The 19,625-nt window shown below is 34.1% G+C and overlaps 2 protein-coding genes across 2 annotated transcripts; both read left to right on the top strand.

Annotated features, from left to right (window-relative positions):
- Positions 1-139: 139 nt before the first annotated feature.
- On the top strand, positions 140-6,408 carry LOC148619408 (PHD finger-like domain-containing protein 5A). Its single transcript, XM_088579281.1, has 4 exons — positions 140-243; positions 2,729-2,752; positions 3,754-3,920; positions 6,238-6,408. The coding sequence occupies exons 1-4, from the start codon at positions 192-194 to the stop codon at positions 6,325-6,327; spliced, it is 333 nt and encodes a 110-aa protein (XP_088435407.1). The 5' UTR covers positions 140-191; the 3' UTR covers positions 6,328-6,408.
- Positions 6,409-12,339: 5,931 nt separating this feature from the next.
- On the top strand, positions 12,340-13,940 carry LOC148619407 (uncharacterized). Its single transcript, XM_088579271.1, has 2 exons — positions 12,340-12,776; positions 13,198-13,940. Exons 1-2 carry the CDS (start codon positions 12,609-12,611, stop codon positions 13,924-13,926), a joined length of 897 nt encoding a protein of 298 aa, XP_088435397.1. The 5' UTR covers positions 12,340-12,608; the 3' UTR covers positions 13,927-13,940.
- Positions 13,941-19,625: the final 5,685 nt, after the last annotated feature.

Raw genomic sequence — 19,625 nt, 5'->3', positions numbered from 1 at the left:
TTCAGATTATTATGCATTGTTTTATATTGTTCAAATGCAAAAACAGAAATCAAATTTTGGCGAAAAATAGGGTAAATATGAAATAGAATAATATCATAAAGATATTGATTATAAGTCTTTTTTACATTCGTTTCGTTAGGTATTCTGAAAGCGATTTTGTACGCACACAGGCACTTTCAGAACAAGACAGAATGGCAAAGCATCACCCAGACTTAATTTTCTGTAGGAAACAGCCTGGCGTCGGTATGTAAAAATACTGTACTTTGCTAATACCATAGACCTGTAAGTTAATACGGATACCAAATGTTAATGAACATACTTCCTTGAGATAATCAAAGGGGCTTGCTCGACAATATGCAGCCCCACTATAGTCTATAGTATATGGCACTAACTGACTAAGTATTTAACCTACACTAGAGTGATACCAAATTTGCTGAGCAGTAAATAGTGATATATTCGATTTTATTTGAAAAAAAAAAATGAGTTGAAGATAATTAAACGATATCATGGACATAGTTCATACTCCTTTATACTCTAGTTTAGACCTTGCTTTGATTGATCGTCTGAATATAGCTGAAATATTGCTGCTCGGACGTTAAACCCCAACAAACAAAAGGTTCGATTGAATAACCCTTAGGGCACAGAAGGACATGTCTAATCGAAATACTGCAGGGACATATGTTCCAAAAAGCCTAAAGGTGGCATTGGTGCATGTGTTGCACACAGTTGCTGGGTCAACACTAGTATTTAGGTAATGTAATCCTGATGTTCACTGAGGCAAGTTTTTTCAATCTGACGTTTATGCTCAGGGAAGTGGTCTCACTAATTAGTGACAAGAATTGTCAAAATCTTAAATTCATATTTCTTGACACTTTATTGGAATATATTTACTTTCATTTTTATTTACCTTTAATTTAAAAATCCTTCTTTATACAATTTCTCTGCTTCTTGTCACAGCTTTATCTTCTTGTCACTCATTCTAGACCTCTTGACGCTTCTTGTCAATTCTTGATGTTGTTTGTGCTAATTAGTGAGACCAAAGGGAGGCAACCAGACAAAATACAAACTAGCCTACCAAGACAGCATAGTTGTTTGGACTAGGTCAACACAAGCAAATGTTGAAATTTCCCTATTTTTTTTTCAATCTTATTGTTTGTTTCTATTTTGATGTGTTCTATGAATTTCCTGCCAACACAATGTCCCCAGTCTTATCTTCCCATCGTCTATTTGTAAGAATCATTTTTTTACAAACTCGAGAACTTATGCTATGGAAGAAATTACAGGGCTCATGCTACTGGGTGAAATAGTCGCCCTGAGGTTGCTCACTTCTCCCTCAAACGACACCAAAAGTGAAGTGAAGTAGCCCACTCATTTTCAGACTTCACCAAGATCAGGAGTGTACCGTCTTTTAGTGGTATTTTGACCAGAGTTATCTGTCTTGCGATAACTATTATAACATGTCTTGCGATAACTATTATAACAAAAATGGTGCCTGATCGAGAAAAAAAATGTAAAAATCTGGAAAATTTATCAAAGATTTGGTTACAAGCAACTGCAAGTAATTTAATTGGATTTTCGTAACAAACGTTTAAGACAGGATATGGAATGAACATTCTTCACTTCAGCTTATGATAATCGATGTTTAATTTTTTATACATCGTTACCAAGGAGTTATATATATTTAACTCCTTGACTGTTACAAAATGCATATGAAAAGTGCTAATCCTGGAGGTAAATTGATTTCAATTGATGCTTCGGGAGGAAACGCAAAGCATTATTTTGGCCTTCTTGTTTCATAATTGGACAGCATACTCCATTTCAAAGGAACATTTTTCAGCTTGAAAAGAGTTTGTACCTCTACAATATGTGTAGGGTAAAAAATGTGTAACCTGTACCGTACCAACTTTTCCCCATACCCAATGAATGTTTTGCTAAAATATGCATTCGTACGATAAGTTAAGAACTGAAAATTGTGGATAGGTCTGTTTCAATTCATTTCTAATCAAGAAAATGATGTAGATTTTTCTGATACTTCTTGTTTGATCAGTTTTCTGAAGTCAAAAGGTCTAAAATGTGTATCTGGAAGTTACCGTACCCAACTATTTATTGACTTTTTCTCACTGTCCTGTCCAAATTTTTACTTTTTTCTAAAATTATTAAGGAGGTTGAAACTTCAGCTTAAGACTTTGGATAAAATTTTGAAATATGTGATATTGTTTGAAAAAAGTAGTGATTGAGTTTGAAAACAGAATTGTATAAAATCAATTTTTTCAACAAATATTTTAAAAATCATCATGCCATTTTGTAAATGTCTACCAACTTTCAGCTGGAAATATCAGTAATAATGAAGAAATAAGTGAATATACATTTACATTCTTTATTCATATAATAATTTGATGATCATAATTATAATCTCCATTATCATAATTCAATTTTGTAAATGAAACTGAGGTGTGCCAGTATAATAACTAAACACTATGTGCTGATTACTATGATGTATTACTCATAATGCAAGTAAAAGCTCAAGAAATGTGACAATTATTTAGTTTGTAAATTAACTGTTGATATTATATGTTATTATATATGTTCAATCAAAACTGTTGTATGTAAAAAAAATGTATTGTAATCATGCCCTTTATGGGCCCTTTATTTGTGAATAAACAGTTCTTCTTCTTCTATATAATATTTATCATACTAATGTTCATCAACTTTTGTTCATTTATTTCAGCTATTGGAAGATTGTGTGAAAAGTGTAAGTATAAATTTTCTGTGATAATGTATTATTGTAAGATTTTATTATTTTGACTCAAGGTTATACATGTACATCAGAGTATTGTGGAACTCTGGTTATTAATGCAGAACTCTACTCAGTATAGCTTATATACTCATCACACATTATTTTTTTTTAAATTAAAATACTGCGTACTGAATCAGTTAAGATTTTAGTAATAGTAGAATATATATATGTACATTATCTTAACAATTAGTAAGAAATAATTCCAAGGACTCTAGAATTCTTAGGCCATATAAATAATATGTGTGTTTCCTATTACAAATCAAGGTAGATACATTTGGGTAGGTACTAGGTACATTTGTACATATAGATAGGTTGGAATTTTTAAAAATTTTATTTTTTTCGACACTGTCAGTATTGAGTTCACTTTGACATCCATGATGCTTAACCATGGCAAACTAACCGATGTAGCTTAAAACCTTGCATTTCATTGGGCAACTGTTATAGCAATCGTGAAATTTAAGGCTCCATTGGGGGCGTTGGTGTCCAGAATACTTTCAATGACTTTTATGTATTGAAAAATTGGAAATAGTTTATTTGTTGAACCAATAAAATAATTGAAATACGAAAGATATTATAGTGATCACACAGTTCATCAAATGAAATTATAATAAGATTTGGTATTAACAAGGTGAGAATTAACGTTTGCTTTCTTTTTAAAAGATAGTACTTGTTTTACATTAAGTCTATGGGAGAAGCATAATCTGTCTTTAACAGTGCTATTGAAAAATGAACAAAAAATATTTAGGATACATGATTTTAAGCTAAATAAGATATGGTCGATGATAGGATAATAGGAAACATATATTTTTTTATTTGTCCTTATTTTCCATTATCCAGATTTATCTTCTATTGTGTTCAGATAATGAATATTCTTTGTATTTTTGGCAATGTTACAAACACACACTGACTGGTTTATTGAAAAATGTATATCCACTAGACTACTTTATCATTAACAGGTGATGGGAAGTGTGTTATATGTGACTCGTATGTTCGACCATGTACGCTTGTAAGAATATGTGATGAGTGTAACTATGGGTCATATCAAGGTCGATGTGTCATCTGTGGTGGACCAGGTGTTTCAGATGCTTACTATTGCAAAGAGTGTACAATTATGGAAAAAGATGTAAGTGTTTATACATTAAACGCATTTCAATTCACATACAATGTATGACTGGTTGATAAGTAACTTAGGACATTCAATTAGGAAAGGTACACCAGACCTATTGTTATTCATTTAAGGCTGATTAGAATCCTTTTTGTTTAACATGTATTTGCTATTCACAATGGGGAGTAAGACTATTTATTACAAATCATCTTTGGGTTAAATAAATCAAACAATGTATTGGCCATCAACTCTGGATGTTGACTGACCATATGTAAATAAAAGTTGCAGGATTCTCCATACATTGTATATTGGAAACAAGGTATACTTTATAAAAGGCCAGGTGAGCTATTGCCATCACTTGGTGTCCGTCGTCATCATACGTAAACAATTTTTCAAAAATCTTTTACTCTGAAACCATTGACTTGAATTATATAAAACTTTGCACATATGTTCCTTAGGGTATCTTGCAAAAAAGTTATTTTTAGATTTTTGATCCTTGAAAAAACATGGCCACCGTTACTAAAAATACAACATAGGGGTCAGACTGTAGTTTTTCACATATATCTCCAAAATTGTTAGGTTTCGCCAAATTCTGTCAGGGTAAAAGTGTTTAGCGTGATGAGATCTATCTGTGGTCAAATTTTCATGTTAATCTATCAAACCATGTAGGAGTTATTGCCCTTTATTTTTTTTAAAGTTTTTTGCTATTTTTAATGTAATTTCTTTCAAAAATAATCTCTTCTGACACTACTTGACCAATTGGAACCAAACTTGGTATGAATGTTCTTTGGGGTATCTTGCTGTGTAACAGAACACAGGGGTCAGACTGCAGTTTTTCACATATATCTCCAAAACCATTAGGTTTAGCCAAATTCCGACATAGTGTAAAATTGTTCAGCATGATGAGATCTATCTGTGGTCAAATTTTCATTTTGATCTGTGAAGCCACATATGTAATGGTCCTTATGGTAAGTCACACCAAAGTTTTCTTGAGTTGAAATTGTTAGACAACTTCTTGTTAAATTTATTGCCATTGAAAGACAAAATTCAACCAGGTGAGCAATTCTGGCCTCTTGTTTTAGTCTAGCTCTGCTGAGCAGTTGATAATAATTACATTCCCTAAACCTGAAATCTTTTGTTTCACCCCCAGTCTTCTTTGGTAAAATTAGTGAAACAGTGTAAGTGACTTTATTACAGAAAGAGTAAATGTCTAGTTCCCAGTCCATTGTTAACAAAATCAGGTTTTTCAGAGGAGTGTACATGTATTATGCATTGAATACTCCTTTTGCCAGTTGTCAAAATCAGCAAACATGAAGGATTTTGAGATAAACCTCACATTCAACAAGTATACAATACTTTTTTTGTAAGTAAAAATTAATCATGAATGAAAGATACATTCTTTATTAATTATCCTACCTACCCTCAGTCTTTTCTCTAATTAAAACTTATTTTGTCAGGCACTGAAAAAAAATATTTTCATTGTTTTGCAGTCATTTGCAGATTTGCCTATTTTAATTGCCATTGAGCTGAGACTTTTAAGGTTTTATGGTATTGACCTCTGACATTAAGTACATGTATAACCAGTTGTCCACTATAAGATTTTGACGTACATATGTACAATGTCAAGGTGAAATATTTGTATATATTTATCACAGAAAGACATTTGTGCATGTTTTAGTGCTGCATATTGTAGTTTCTTCTGATATTACATGCAAGTTAAATATTTTTTATGGCTGAAAAAACTTGATTGTATAATGGTATCATGCTGTTGCCATTTCTTATGGGCTCTTACTTGAATCACGTAGATATTAGGGGCCCAAAAAAATCCGTAAACATGCATTTCCTTGATGTCAGGACAATAATTTAAGTAAAGGTGAATGGATCTATTTGAATTTTGTAAAACAAGGTGTTATACAACCAAAAGGTTTTGAAGGTTGTGACTTGAACTGTTGAAGAATTAGGGCCACTTAAATTCTTGTCAAATTCTTATTCTGTTTCAGATATTTAATCTAAATCGAAATTCATAGCTTTAGCAAGCTTGCATTGTACTGTGAAGGTACTTTTATTCCTGGGTACCAATTTTTGTGGTTTAGGGAAAAAATATCAGATCATGGGTTCTTGAATTCATGGATTTGTAACTCTATCAAACCAACGAATTTGAAATTTGCTTTCGTTGGGATCCAAATTTCATGGTTAACCAAACCCACAAAAAACACGAAAATTGTTACTCCACGAACTATAATACTTTCACTTGTCCCAACTGTTTAGTGGTTGACCTCTACAGTCATATCAAGCTATGAGAAGCTACATGTGATATTTCTGTTTTAATTTTCAGAGAGATGGATGCCCTAAAATTGTGAACCTTGGGAGTGCAAAGACAGACTTGTTTTATGAAAGAAAGAAATACGGTTTCAAAAAGAGATAGTGCATAGTGCTTATTATATAAGTCGTCTCCATCTGTATATAGTCATTATTTTACAATAAAATGTGAAAAAAATATTCAAAATTAATTTAATCCTGTGGAGCTACAGCACTCAGTTGATCAGGTTGCAGTGATGACTTAATTACGTTAGATCTACAATCAATCTACAAATGAAATTCAAAGTTGGGTTCACTTGGATATTTTCTGGAGGTTATGGCCTTCCAATTTACCTTTTTCATGAAATGGTGTGGTATTAAGGTTAATTGGTGGCTTAGGCCCCAGCAGTTTATGAATTCTAAGGAGCATTGTAAGATAGGGATACACCTTCCACTTGTCCATTCTTCCTTAAGGTCCTCCTGAATACTTAAGTATAATCATTATACCCCACTCATTACAGTGAGGCTAGATTGTAGTAACCTTGTCAGTCCTCTGTCAGTTACATTTTTCTGTAGTAAATATGTCAGCTTCTATTGGAGTTAACACTTATGTATTGTAAGGTATATTGCTTTTGCATAATGACTTGTATCATATTTCCCATTTTCAGGATCATTGTTCATCTACTTCCTATTTACTGAATGACTTTAGTATTTTTTTAAGTGATGCGCAGTTGGAATTTTTTTAGACAGATTTCTCAGCCTCTATTGAAGGGAATGGTTAGATATTTGGTAAATTTTGCTTTTACATGATGCCTTGCACCAGTTTCTCACTTTCTCCAGGTTCGGCAGAAATAGTATTTTTAGCACAACATAACTTGCAAAATTTTGTTGATTTTTTCAAAACTTAGTATATCATTAATCATAGAAATCTGGACCCCTATTTATTTTCAAGGGCAAGATAGTACACTGCACACTCAAGAATCAACCTCCTTACATTCACTTAATTCTTAAGTAGATCTACAACCCTTTTAAAATTTGAGGTCAGTGTGATATGATATACCTATATACCAGTCTACCACCATATATCAGAAAATATTTCCTGTTACATGTAACACATTATTTTGTATTTTTTCTTCTAAACAAAAAAAAATCCTGATCTGAAAGTTCCTGTGGTAGATCCAATATAGAACAAGTGCATCATTGGTTTTTTAGGCCACAGGGATCAGTTTAAAAGTTTGTAAAAAAACTATAAGATATTGGTAAATTTCTTTAGCTTGAAGATCTCCGACTCCGTTTGATCAAAGTTGTATGATAACTCCATATTGGAGTTATTGTCCTAAGAGTAGAGAGTAATCAAGGGAACCAAGATTTTAGCGGAAATCCAAAGAATGTAACCATGATAAACAGACAAATATAATAAATCAAATAATACATACCAAGTAACAAAAGTTAATGAGCAACTCGGACGCCACTTAAAACTGGGAGCATGATCATTTTTTGTAGTTTTATGCATGCATTTTTCCAGACAGGACTTTTATGGTATACATGTACCCCATGTAATTCCGGTTCGCCCTGATTTTTGTATAACAAAATAAAATAGTGAATTTAAGGATTTAGCGGTCTCAGATGCTCTATTAATTGAAAAAAAAATGCATGTCAGTATTTTTTTTATTGGATTTATTCACTATCATTATTCTATGTCTCTTGTGAAAAAGCATGTAAGCCTATGCAATGTGTGTGTAAATAAACTAAGTCAAATGTAAAACTGCACAACCAATTAAAATCTACCAAATAATGCAAGACTAGAAATGTAAGCATGTCCTGCTTGTTTTTTTTTTTTTGTTTGTTTTTATTATTATTATTATTTTTTATTTTATTTTTTTTTTCTTTTGGTTTTTTTTTTTTTTTTTTTTTTTTTTTTTTTTTTTTTTTTTTATAAACTGTTGCTGAAGTCTTTCCTAGTTTTTTTAATGTGTAGCAGCATTATATATATATACTTGCTGTCTTCAGTTGGACTGGTACTTGGTAATTAATTGCATACAAATGACAAAACAAAAGCTTTGATTTATTTATTTATTAAATATATTTATCAATATGTATTATACAACATAAATCAGGCAAATACATCAGATAATCATGATAGAGTACTAATTATTTATCATGAATAACAATACCTTTTATTTATTAAAACATCAATCATTTACCTGTTAATTGATAAGGGCGAAACCACTCACCAATCAGGGCGAACATGTAACTAGGGCGAAACCACCCGATACCTTTTCGTATAAAGGCAAAAATACGGTCGTATTATGTTATGATGCTGATATCGTTGCCATGATAGGTGGCATTGTTAACATTTTTGTTCCCATGCAATAATTTTAGTTATTGTGAACCAAATGTGATGATACCTTGAAAAATTGATATGATGTTATTTGCTACCTGAGAATAAGGGTATGTAAGTCTCGTCACGTGACTCCGTGGTTTCATGAGAATTGGTCCTCGTCTATCATTCAAATGCATGGAGACTCGTCATTGACATGTCATTGGGTTTAAAAAGTATTCTTTTCTGTAAAAATACTGATAAAAATGACAGATACCCAGTTTTGAATGACAAAAATGTTAAGGAAAGCATAAAATAGAAGATTTTAAATTGTGATGCAGAGTTTCGATTTCCCGGATATAAACAATAAAATACGGATCCGTCTTCGGATTTCAATACATTCTACATCGGAAATTCCGAAAGGGAAACTGGATCGAACTAGAACAAGACTTACAAACCCAAATACAACAAATATTTATTGTTAAGTTTCATGCATTTTACGCAGAACATGTTTGTCTGTGGCCTTTTTCCATTTGGTAAAAGGTGACTTTACAAGTTTTCCCAGCTTTTCGGGGTCAGGTGAAGAGCATAAAATAGATACAGAAAGCAGCATCTAGTTTTGGAGAATAACAGAATCCAGGGTAACAACTAAGCCAGTTATACTGAAAGGACCTGTTGTGACCGCCAAATTTGGAAGAAGGCATGTAAATTAAGTATCGGGTTGGTATACATATGTTAGCAGATCAAAGTTTTCGGTGTTGGTAAGATTTTTTGGCAATGAATAGTCCAATATCGAAACGGTATCTAGGAATTTCTTCTTCATCGGTCTGATCTTGCGCTTTGCAGGTGAATGTGCATGGGAGAAAGCAGTAGACCTATAAAGATAAAGATTGGTCACAGGCGTAGTATTTCATATTCGTAAATTTGATATTTGATTTCATTCACAAAATTTGATTCATTTTTTACCTGAAGGAGGTATCTGGTAAAACAAAGTGCAGTCTATACTATATAAACGGCCGTCGTAATCAGTTTAAATGTGTCAAAATTAATAGCTGACAATTAACGAGATTAAGAGTCACTCTGTCTAATAGTTAAAATCACGAACCTTTTCTTTGATACTGTTCCCCCAAAAACACTTTATTTTCGATCTTACCCTACCGGTGCACCTGGTCCATGCTCCCAGTTTTTAGTGGAGTCCGAGTTGCTCATTTACTTTTGTTACTTTGTATGTATGATTTTAGTTACTTTATGTTCTTTGTTGTGTATGTCTGTTTTCCATGTCTGGTCTTTGTCCCTGGATTACATTCTTTTGATTACCGCTATAACCTTGGTTCCCTTGATTACTCTTTCAGTCTTTATTGAGAACAATTGAGCTCTATTAAATGAACATGTACATATATGACGTAAATCATCTACCTTAATTAAACCAATTTTAAACAGTTCTCACTATGTACATGTAACATGTTTTAATAAATTAATTTGAGACAAATACTGTAATCTGATTGGTTAAAATAATTGTGTTGTATCTCAATGGATAAAAAATATTGACACGCCCCTATTCAGTTAAATTCAGAGCTACTTTTCTCATGTTTACAGATAAAAATATGTTTTAAAATTAATTTATAAGAATTGGCTATGAAAAAGAAATAGTTTATTGAAAAATAGCATAAATTTTCCATGTGCAATAAATAATATGCAATAGACAAAATTTTCATCATAGCCAATTCTTGATAATAGTTTTAAGTCTTATTCATTGCCAAAAACACGGACTTTTATCACAGAATTAGCCATATGTTTTTGTGACAACTGCCGGGGGCACATTCCCCCTTGCCTCCTGGATCCGCCCCTGATTTAGCATTCTATGGGGGGAGTGGGATCACACCCTATATTTGGTGCAGATTGGATTTTTTATTAGATTCCTTGTAAAAAATCCCTGCTTGCATTTTTGAATTACATTTCTGATACCTTTTACAGTTTTCGAGATATAAAGGGTTAAAGAGGCCACATCCAAAAAATTAAACTTTTTAATTTTTTGGTCTGATTTTGAATTTTTCTTTGGATTCCTTTAGGATATTTATACCTGCATTTTCCAAGCAGTATTTGAATATTTCTCACTGTTTTTTTTTAATAACAAGTGTGGACACAGACTGGTATTGCCGGAGGGGCAAGTATGGGCGTAGACTGATGTTGCCCAAAGAGTAAATTTGAACATACATACGTTTTGCCAATAAAACCAAGATTCCAGCGGAAATCATAGGAATGCAATCTAGGGTCAAAGATCAGACATGGAAAACAGACACACACAACAAACAACATAAAGTAACTAAAATAATACATACAAAATAACAAAAGTAAATGAGAAACTCGGGACTAGGGAGCATGGCCCAGGTGCACCAGTTGGGTGAACTATTTTCATCGTCCAGAAAAATCCATTAACTGAAATCAATAATTGAATTATGCACATGTTTATAAATATATATATTAACATGTGTCACTAAATATCTACTGATATCAATAAATGTGTTGAATTTTCTATGTCATGTTCATAAGGATTAGACTTTTCACTTTATGTAGGTTAGCTTGGTAAAATTCTGGGCTGTCAGTCTTTTTTTTTTAGATTAACAGAAACCAACAGTGTGGTATCTGTCAGTTGCATGGATGGGCCTAATTTTAAAATGGTAGAGGCTATAAACAACAAAAAAAAATAAATTCGTAAATTTGACTGTTCTAACATCGTTGGGAATTTTTAAGACCTTTCTATATATGTCAAGTACTCTTCCTTGGGACCAAATGAGTAGTGTATGATTCGCATCTATAAGGTCTTTGTCTAAACAGTTCTCTAGCAAAGGAGAATACAACTGCATAATGGAAAAATTTCTCACTTAATGTCATGTGTTCAACGAAATTCATTCGAAATTCTTATGAAAAAAAATACAATACCGGTATAAAAGGACTTTAAGGCTAAATCCATCGGTACTGACTCACAATTAACAATTCAAAATCAATATTTCAACTAATCTTGTTCAAACAATTTTATATTTAACTCTAAATAGTCAAATACATTTGTAGCCTAAAAATGTTTCTTTGGACAAAAACTATACTTGTTTTACAGCTGTATAAAATATATCAAGAGGCACTGCCAGTATCATTTGGTTTCATAACTAACATAATGTGTATGTACATTCAGAACTTCACAACACTGTCATTCACTTTTCTTTAGAATCTATATTTGTATAAATATAGACAATTGAAGTAAGAGTTTGGAATTCCGTTCTTTCATACCCCAACCCAAGTCAGACAAAAGCTTGCTAGACAATCTCTAGCACTACTGGAATAATAAATAGACCATCCGTTTAGTGCTAAACATGTTTTTGGTCACCCTTCTGACCTTCCTTCAGACCTTCTTCTCGTAAGTTTTTATTTGAAATTTTGAATAAAAAAATAAAGTAAAAATTCTGCCGATTGTCTTTCAGAAAAAAAAAGAAGAAAATTGACAACACACATGCCATGAGCGTGCTCTTGGTCGTGGATAATCCCTTTTTGGAATTCGGCACTTGAGATATTTTTTTTGTTTTTGCCACCTCCGTCTAAACAAAAAAATACTCATGCGCCGAATCCCAGAAGGGATTAGGCTGTGGACTAAGTCTATTACATGTTTAGTCTGCATATTTGGTTTTCATTGTATCTTTATGACTTATTTCATTTCAAAAATATTAAATGAAAATAAAACTCCCTACCTACCGACCCTACAAAATTTTGAATAGTGCTCGGAAACATAACATTATTTTTTTTTTCGGCCTCCGAAATTTCTCATCAATTGACTGGCATCAATATCTGTCTTACATGCACTGAAAAGTGTTGGTTTTTATCCCTAAAAGTATTTTGCTGGGTCAAAGATTCAACAGATGCTGCTGTATGCTATACAACGCTGTATATAGCGTACATATTACAAATTGAATCGCTGGGTCACCGATCGACATGAAATCACTTGATGTTATATTTATAGCATAGTATTCTGAGTTAGACATAAACTTTCGAACGCGCAGCGTGAGAAGTTTATTTGGCTAACGAGGAAGGCGTTGCTATAAATGATTTGTAACATGAATGACACGCCCATGACAGTCCGTGCAGAAAAAAATAACGTTAGGCGGGAAAATCTAATAACCCGCACAGTAGGCAGTATGGCAGACGCATTCTCTCTACCAGATTGGCTTGACATTGAAAATGTAGAAAGCGATGGTTTGGTTCTCTCTCAGGTGTGTATTTTTTAATTGAATTAGACTGATTTACGCTAATTGTCTTTTTGAAGGCTTTTAAACACAACTATTCGGGGCATGGACCCCCTTTTTTGGCCCAAATGTAAAAAAATCTATTTATTTTTCCATATTTACAATTTTCTACAATATGTAGGCATATAACAAGTCTCAAAACTCCATAACCAGTCGATTACAATACCTTTTCTACTATCCACACGATCCGCAAGTGAAAAGATTTTATTGTTTTACCTTGGGACCCAAAAAGGGGGGGGGGGTCCATGCCCAAAATACCTGTGCTTTTGATCGGAAATCGGTAAAATTTTTCTCCGATGTGATGTCATTTATATGCCCTATATTGGCCCTTAATTTATGGTAATATAGATATTTCATTTTTTTAAAACGATTGTTTACTGTTTTGCAGGTTCTTCAAGATGTCGAGGAAGATATATCATTAGCAGATGCGTCGGCAACAATAGAGGAGAATATTAGATTGTCGCAAATTCATCAAAATATTGAACCATTTTATGACATGAGTGTTTCGCAAGCTGTGGATTATTACCACTTGGGCACGTTTGGGCTTGGAGATTTCTTACTAACCGACTTCAAAGATGAGAATGTCGAACCGGAGCGTTTCATCGCACCCGTTTCAGATGAGGATATAGAAAAGCTGATATCGTCTCAAACGAACGCAAACACCAAAAAGAACACAAAGTGGTCTATTGGTGTTTTTAATGAATGGAGAATCGCAAGATCTAAACATGGCGATAATATTGCTGACATACACATGCTTGAAGCTGCCGAAATGAACCACTGGCTACAACGTTTCGTGATTGAAGTGCGTAACAAGAAAGGCGAGGAATATCCCCCAAAATCACTCTATAGCATATGTGGATTATTGCGCTATTGCAAGGATATGAACGTGAATGATAAGAATTTTCTGGATGAAAAAGACTTGAGATTTGTTACTTTCAGACGCGTCCTTGATTCTCGGATGAAAGAACTGTTATCGAAAGGGTTCGGAACAAAAGTGAAAAGAGCCGATCCCCTCAGTCTACAAGACGAAGAAAATTTGTGGCAAAAAGGGATTTCATTTCGATACATTATGTTCAACTTGGGGGTTGTTTTTTTTGCTAATATGTTTCAAAAGTAAAGAAATGTGTATTTTTTCGGTTCTATCTTTAAATTAATGAGTAGACATATTTTTTGTTCTCTGTCTGGCAAAGAAAACCTGCAGAGATTTAAAGATTTGTATTTTATTGTATGAAACCTAATAAAATTGACATTTGTATGTGTGCTTTTTTGTAGGCGTAATCTTTTCCCAAAGAGGCGGAGCTTACCCATGCAATATTGGTTTTAGTGTTTTGGTTATTTCATGGCTGTTTCCTCATTGCATTATATAGGCCCATGTGACCTTTCATGCAATATTAATTGGTTGCTTCAATTTAGAGCATACATTTTGGTACATGCTTGTCGTCTCTATGTTATTCCATAAAAAGATCAAAGGAAAAAAGAAGACTCATGTTACAATAGGCATTTAATGAATTTAACGAATGAACGTGGTCACATGACAACTAATTTCCCGGAATACACAATGACCCATATTCAGGAGTTTGACTATGCCCGGGGACTGTAAATACGTTGATGCTTTACACCCGAACGATAGCAAAGGACGCTAAGAAACACCTCAGTCCGTCATGTATTACACATATATGAGTGCAAACCGGGTCTATCAGTATTGAGTATATGTGTTAATTAGCACGAAAAAGAAAATTAAACCAAGTATAATACTCATATCGTGCAAATAATTGGCTAACACTGTGTTACGAAAGATTTTTTGGGGATTTTAGTGGTTTATATCCACAAAGACGAATTACGGAGGCGTGGCGGGCCTGCGCCCCCCTCCCTCCTAAAATTTGCAAAGCATGGGATGTCAGGGGTAGATTTAGGCGGTTTTAGGTTGAAACTTTAATTTATCGCTAATTTTACCACAATAGATATCAACGTTGCACCCACTCCAGAAGAATATTTCAAAAATTTAACCACAAAAAAAATTTTATGTGCACCTCCCTTATCTAAAATCCTTGATCTACCCCTGAATTATCTCATAGAAGCAACGGTGTTCTAGCTTTATAATGCACGAAATGAAGGATATAACGGATATACGGAAAGTGCTATCATTTTCAACTTTATTGTTATAGTGTTATTTAACGAGGTCAAAGGGTGAAAAAAAGCCCTTTTCAAGGCTATTTTTCGTAAATTGCCCCTGTCTACAAGGGATTTAAGAAGCATGCTAGCACATTGACTCGATCATTAAGTGTTTATGTGGCAATGGGATATAAAGTAATCCATGGAAGCACTCTGAACACTGAACTTTTTACTTAAATTTAATTTTAAAGCGGATTATTTTTTCAGCGTAAACGGACCCAAATTATGTTATAGCGTATAAACTAATCAGAAATTGAATACATTCATTAAATTTTAATTAAAAATTAAAAAAAAAATGATATATCCATCACTTTTATTTACACTGAGTAAACAGCAACTTTAATTTTCCCCCCCGTGTAGTAATTCTAGTCAACAAGTTGGCCGCCATTTTAAAAATCAGCGGCAAGACGCAGTCGTTTCATCACTGGAAAATGTTCTGTTATTTTCCAAAATTGAAGACACATTTATTAAAGCAGGAATTTGACATGAACTCGGCGGACAGAAAGTTAGTTAATAATTTATTGTCACAAAAACGTTCCAACGTTACAGTGTGACTGAAAACGTTGTTTCGGATGTTGACAAACAAAATGTAGTTCCGTAAAAGGTGGGCATTGCCTAAATAGCAAGTTAGTTTATACAATTGAAACATTGTTGATTTTGTCAACAAACCAATCAAATGGCAGGTTTCTCATCAAATTAAAATATTTCGGATTAAACATGTTCCAGTTATCGGACTTCATTCATAACTCCAAATCACTTCCACCAAATGCCATGACATTTAGGCTTCGATAATTATCTATTATTTTGTTAGTTTGTTTGTTTGGGTTTAACGTCCGAGCAGCAATATTTCAGCTATATTCAGACGATGAACATGAAATTAATGATAAAATGAACATGAAATAATGATGAAATGAAAAAGGGATGGGACACAGGGGCAATGAGGTCGACAAATTTTGATTGCCACTAGAAATAGGGAGAGGTGGGTAGGGTCGGGCAATTTAGCTTTTTGTGGCGGAGCCCTGTGGTTCCTACTCCGGGAGAATACCACAGTAGGATTCTTTAACGTGCGAGGAACGTGGCATCTTTCCCAACACGGTGCACCACTATGGTTTGCGGTCAGGCTTTCCGTACCACAGCCTGACAACCCCAGCATGTAACACGCCAGGGGTACCCCATTTCACCACCTGGGGCACACATCCCAGTTGCTCTGTGGGCAGAGCGCCCTAGCCCCCGGCTAGGGTTCTGAGCACTATTTAGTCGCCTTTTACGACAAGCTTAGCGCTGCTGCAGGCCTATTCTTTTGACACCCGGACCTGCACGGGGCTAATTATCTATTATAGACATATCATTCAAAAATTGGGATACATAGAAATCATATTGTCTGTCTTACTGTATATCTATCTTTGGTATGTTTATAGGTCTTATTGCAAGTATTTAAGTTATTTGACCAGCTCCATTCTTGTCAGTATCTACTCCTGTGTCAAGCATCGAATCACAATTAAAATGCAGACCTGTATTGAGTTTGAATTTTGTGCCCATATTTGTCCAATCTATTCAAATGTTCAGCCTCTACGGGCGTATCTAGCTTCGCCCCGCTTATCATTTTATCAAATTATGGGATATCATTCATAAAAGTGAAAGGAATTCATATGCATCTGCATAAAAAACTTGGAAATGCTTCCTTTAATTTTTCATGAAACTTTTATGAAATGTTTACTTCTGTTGATGTAAGCTAGATAGATTATTTTTTATATTTTTCGGATTAGGCATTTTATAGTTATAGGACTATTTTTACAAAAATGGAATAATTTCCGTTTTTAGAGCTTTACTCAAAAATTATTCCAGCACTTGCCATGAAATTGTGACTAGTTTATTGACTTTGGTTTAAGCTTCATCTAAATATAAGAAAACAGAGTTTTGGGAAATTTGTCCTTTATACATTGATGTTTTATGATCATTGATGCTGGTATTTAACGGGATTAACTGCTAGTGTGAATGCCGACTCACCCTGCATAATATTCAGTAATATGAATACTTGTACAGCTGTAAATTACATTGAAATATGTGTTTTCATTTTTGTTTTTTTTTTTTTTTTTATGAAATATAGATAACTGGCCCTTGGGACCAGGATTTATTTTCACAAAGAATTGATTATTGTGTTTCCATATTTGAGTTATTATGTGTGTTCTCATAAGGTGCGCTTGCTATTTATATTATGTCCAGTTTTTCGTCCAGAGAAGGAGATAGACAAACAACCGGGCATAGTATAAACAGCGGACCTGTATCAGAACACACATATTAACTCAAATGTGGAAACAAAATGATTTAATTATATTTTTTGTGAAAAATAAAATCCTGGTCCCAAGGGCCTGTGATATAGACATGACAATGTTTGTATAAATATATTGTTTATGTGATGAGCTGTTCAGTACTACCATACATCGTATACGAAATTACAGCCCTAGATTTATCCTACGAGGAGAAGTGACCCGGCCAGCGAAAGAGCCTATTAGCTGGTCGAGTGATCTATGGCCCTGGGCTTCGTGCAGGCGGTGTCGCCATTGTTGTCGCGGAGGGAACGACCGAAAATTTGCTTCGCAAATTGGACAGTTCCAACATTGTTGGGAATTTTTCAGACCCCTCTATGCGTATGTTATTAACCCATGTATCAATTTGATCTGATGGAGCAGTGTAACGAACAGTCGTCACATTCTGAGACGTATGTAAAATATTCTATCTTACATAACAACTAGATAAGCTGTCCAGTACTACCATACATTGTGTACTAAGTTGCAATCCTAGATTTATCCAACGAGGAGGAATGCCCCGGCCAGCGAAGGTATTTTATATGGCCAAGTGGTCTAGGGTGCTGAACTATGTGCAAGCAGTGCTGCCATAGATGTCATTGCGGTACAAGTTCGACTCCCGCGTAGGGAACGACCAAAACTTTGCTTCGATCTCAACTTTCGCTACAAAGATGACTTTTTCTCTTTAAACAATCCAAGTTTCAGGAATCTACACAAAGGACTTCAGATAAAAGACACTATGGACACTATGAAGTGAGCATCGTTACCTTACCTACTATTATAGAGGAAACACTCATGACCAAACTATTCGACAAACGCGATAACTCATTACGTATTGTCAATTTTCCTTTCATTTGTGGTAATTTTAGTGTGAATTATTGTTTCCTTATTTTCAGCCCACAACGAAAAGTGGCGGCCGCCTTACAGTGATTACTCTATCCGTCCGTCCGTTATCAACTCTCTCCGGGCTGTAACTCCGATGTTGAATTTTGATATTTTGCATGTAGGTAGATCACCTAAAACCATGTTTCTTTGGGGGGGGAGTGGGGAGGGGTTATTTGGTTTGGGTTTTTTTTTGTTTTTGTTGACAACTATTTTCTTGTATCGTGAAAACCATTATAGAAAAAAATGTCTCTTTTGGGTCTAAGTTGTAAGAAACTCCTTATTAGAGGTGTTACCCTTGAAAGACGAAATTGACGTTTTTTTTTGCATTTTTAACCATTGTCTTAAAAAAAAACATATTATAAACTTTCAAAAGTCTCCATCGGGTCGAAATAATAATTCCTTATAGAGTGATTGCCCTAAGGCAAAAATGGTGTTTTACAAACAGAAAAAAAATAGATAGAGCAAAGCTCACTTAAGAATAACTTGCTCAAGTTTTTGTTAGAAATCAGTATACATGAATGGGTTTTTTAATCTGTAGGGTAAAAAATGTACACCAATATCCAAATAGCATTATCCAAATTTTATTTCCTGACTAATAGATGCTACTGATGAAAAATAGGTCTTAAGTTAGCCGGGCTTGTTTTTTGTTTTGTTTTTTTTTTTTTTTATAAATGTACTATATTTTCTTATTAAAACACTTTTGTACGGCAATCTCCCTACTGCGCAAGTAAAACATGTTGCCTGTCCTCCCAAGTCAGGGTTTTGAGTCCACCTTCGCTCCCTCAAACCCTGACTTGGAAGGATGTGCTTCCAAGTCCAAGAACAAGAAGACATTGATTCTCTGTCAGAGTGGTTAAAGGCCGTGAGGTCTTTAATTTTGAAACGAATGAAAGTTTTAAGTAGGTCAATGAGTGCCAAGGCTACATCGGTTTTCTAAGACCCCGATGTAGAAAAAACATTGTCTACTATACATGACATGTATGTTGTCGTACCAGCAGACAAAGCCCACAACAACATTGTTTTTGTCTGCAAAACGTTTTACATCCAATATTTATTATCAGAGGTAGACGTAGAAAATAATAGCTGTTATAAGACCTATGCTGCTACCACACTCTCCAAAGAAGAGATTGTGGAAAACCATACATCTGTGCTATCCTCTTTTGGTCTTTATACCAAGGACGATGATTGTGATTTACCGTCTATTTACTGGATTCCTAAACTCCACAAGAATCCATACAAACAACGTTTTATGGCTGGATCTGCAAAATGTACCACCAAACCTCTTTCAAAACTTTCAACTTCTATAGTCACAGATGTCTGAGAGAATCTGTAGTCCTGCCACAACACTTGTTGCTCCCGTGGTGGTATTGATTCATTGTGGATCCTGGGGGATTCGAGAGATCTTTTGGAGACAATCGGTTCAAGACTATTATCTGAATATAATAGCATTAAA

Source organism: Perna viridis, chromosome 4, assembly GCF_037379345.1.
Source record: "Perna viridis isolate PV_CMFRI_1.1 ecotype Kerala chromosome 4, ASM3737934v1, whole genome shotgun sequence".
NCBI classification, from domain to species: Eukaryota; Metazoa; Mollusca; class Bivalvia; order Mytilida; family Mytilidae; genus Perna; species Perna viridis.
This window is presented reverse-complemented; position numbering and strand designations above follow the sequence as displayed.

What these genes read in the sequence shown, in the direction of transcription:
- LOC148619408 (XM_088579281.1), top strand. Translation starts at nt 192, where the DNA reads ATGGCAAAGCATCACCCAGACTTAATTTTCTGTAGGAAACAGCCTGGC. An exon ending in TGGAAGATTGTGTGAAAAGT is followed by an intron (nt 2,753 to 3,753) that starts GTAAGTATAAAT and finishes TATCATTAACAG; the next exon opens with GTGATGGGAAGTGTGTTATA. An exon ending in GTACAATTATGGAAAAAGAT is followed by an intron (nt 3,921 to 6,237) that starts GTAAGTGTTTAT and finishes TTTAATTTTCAG; the next exon opens with AGAGATGGATGCCCTAAAAT.
- LOC148619407 (XM_088579271.1), top strand. Translation starts at nt 12,609, where the DNA reads ATGATTTGTAACATGAATGACACGCCCATGACAGTCCGTGCAGAAAAA. An exon ending in ATGGTTTGGTTCTCTCTCAG is followed by an intron (nt 12,777 to 13,197) that starts GTGTGTATTTTT and finishes ACTGTTTTGCAG; the next exon opens with GTTCTTCAAGATGTCGAGGA.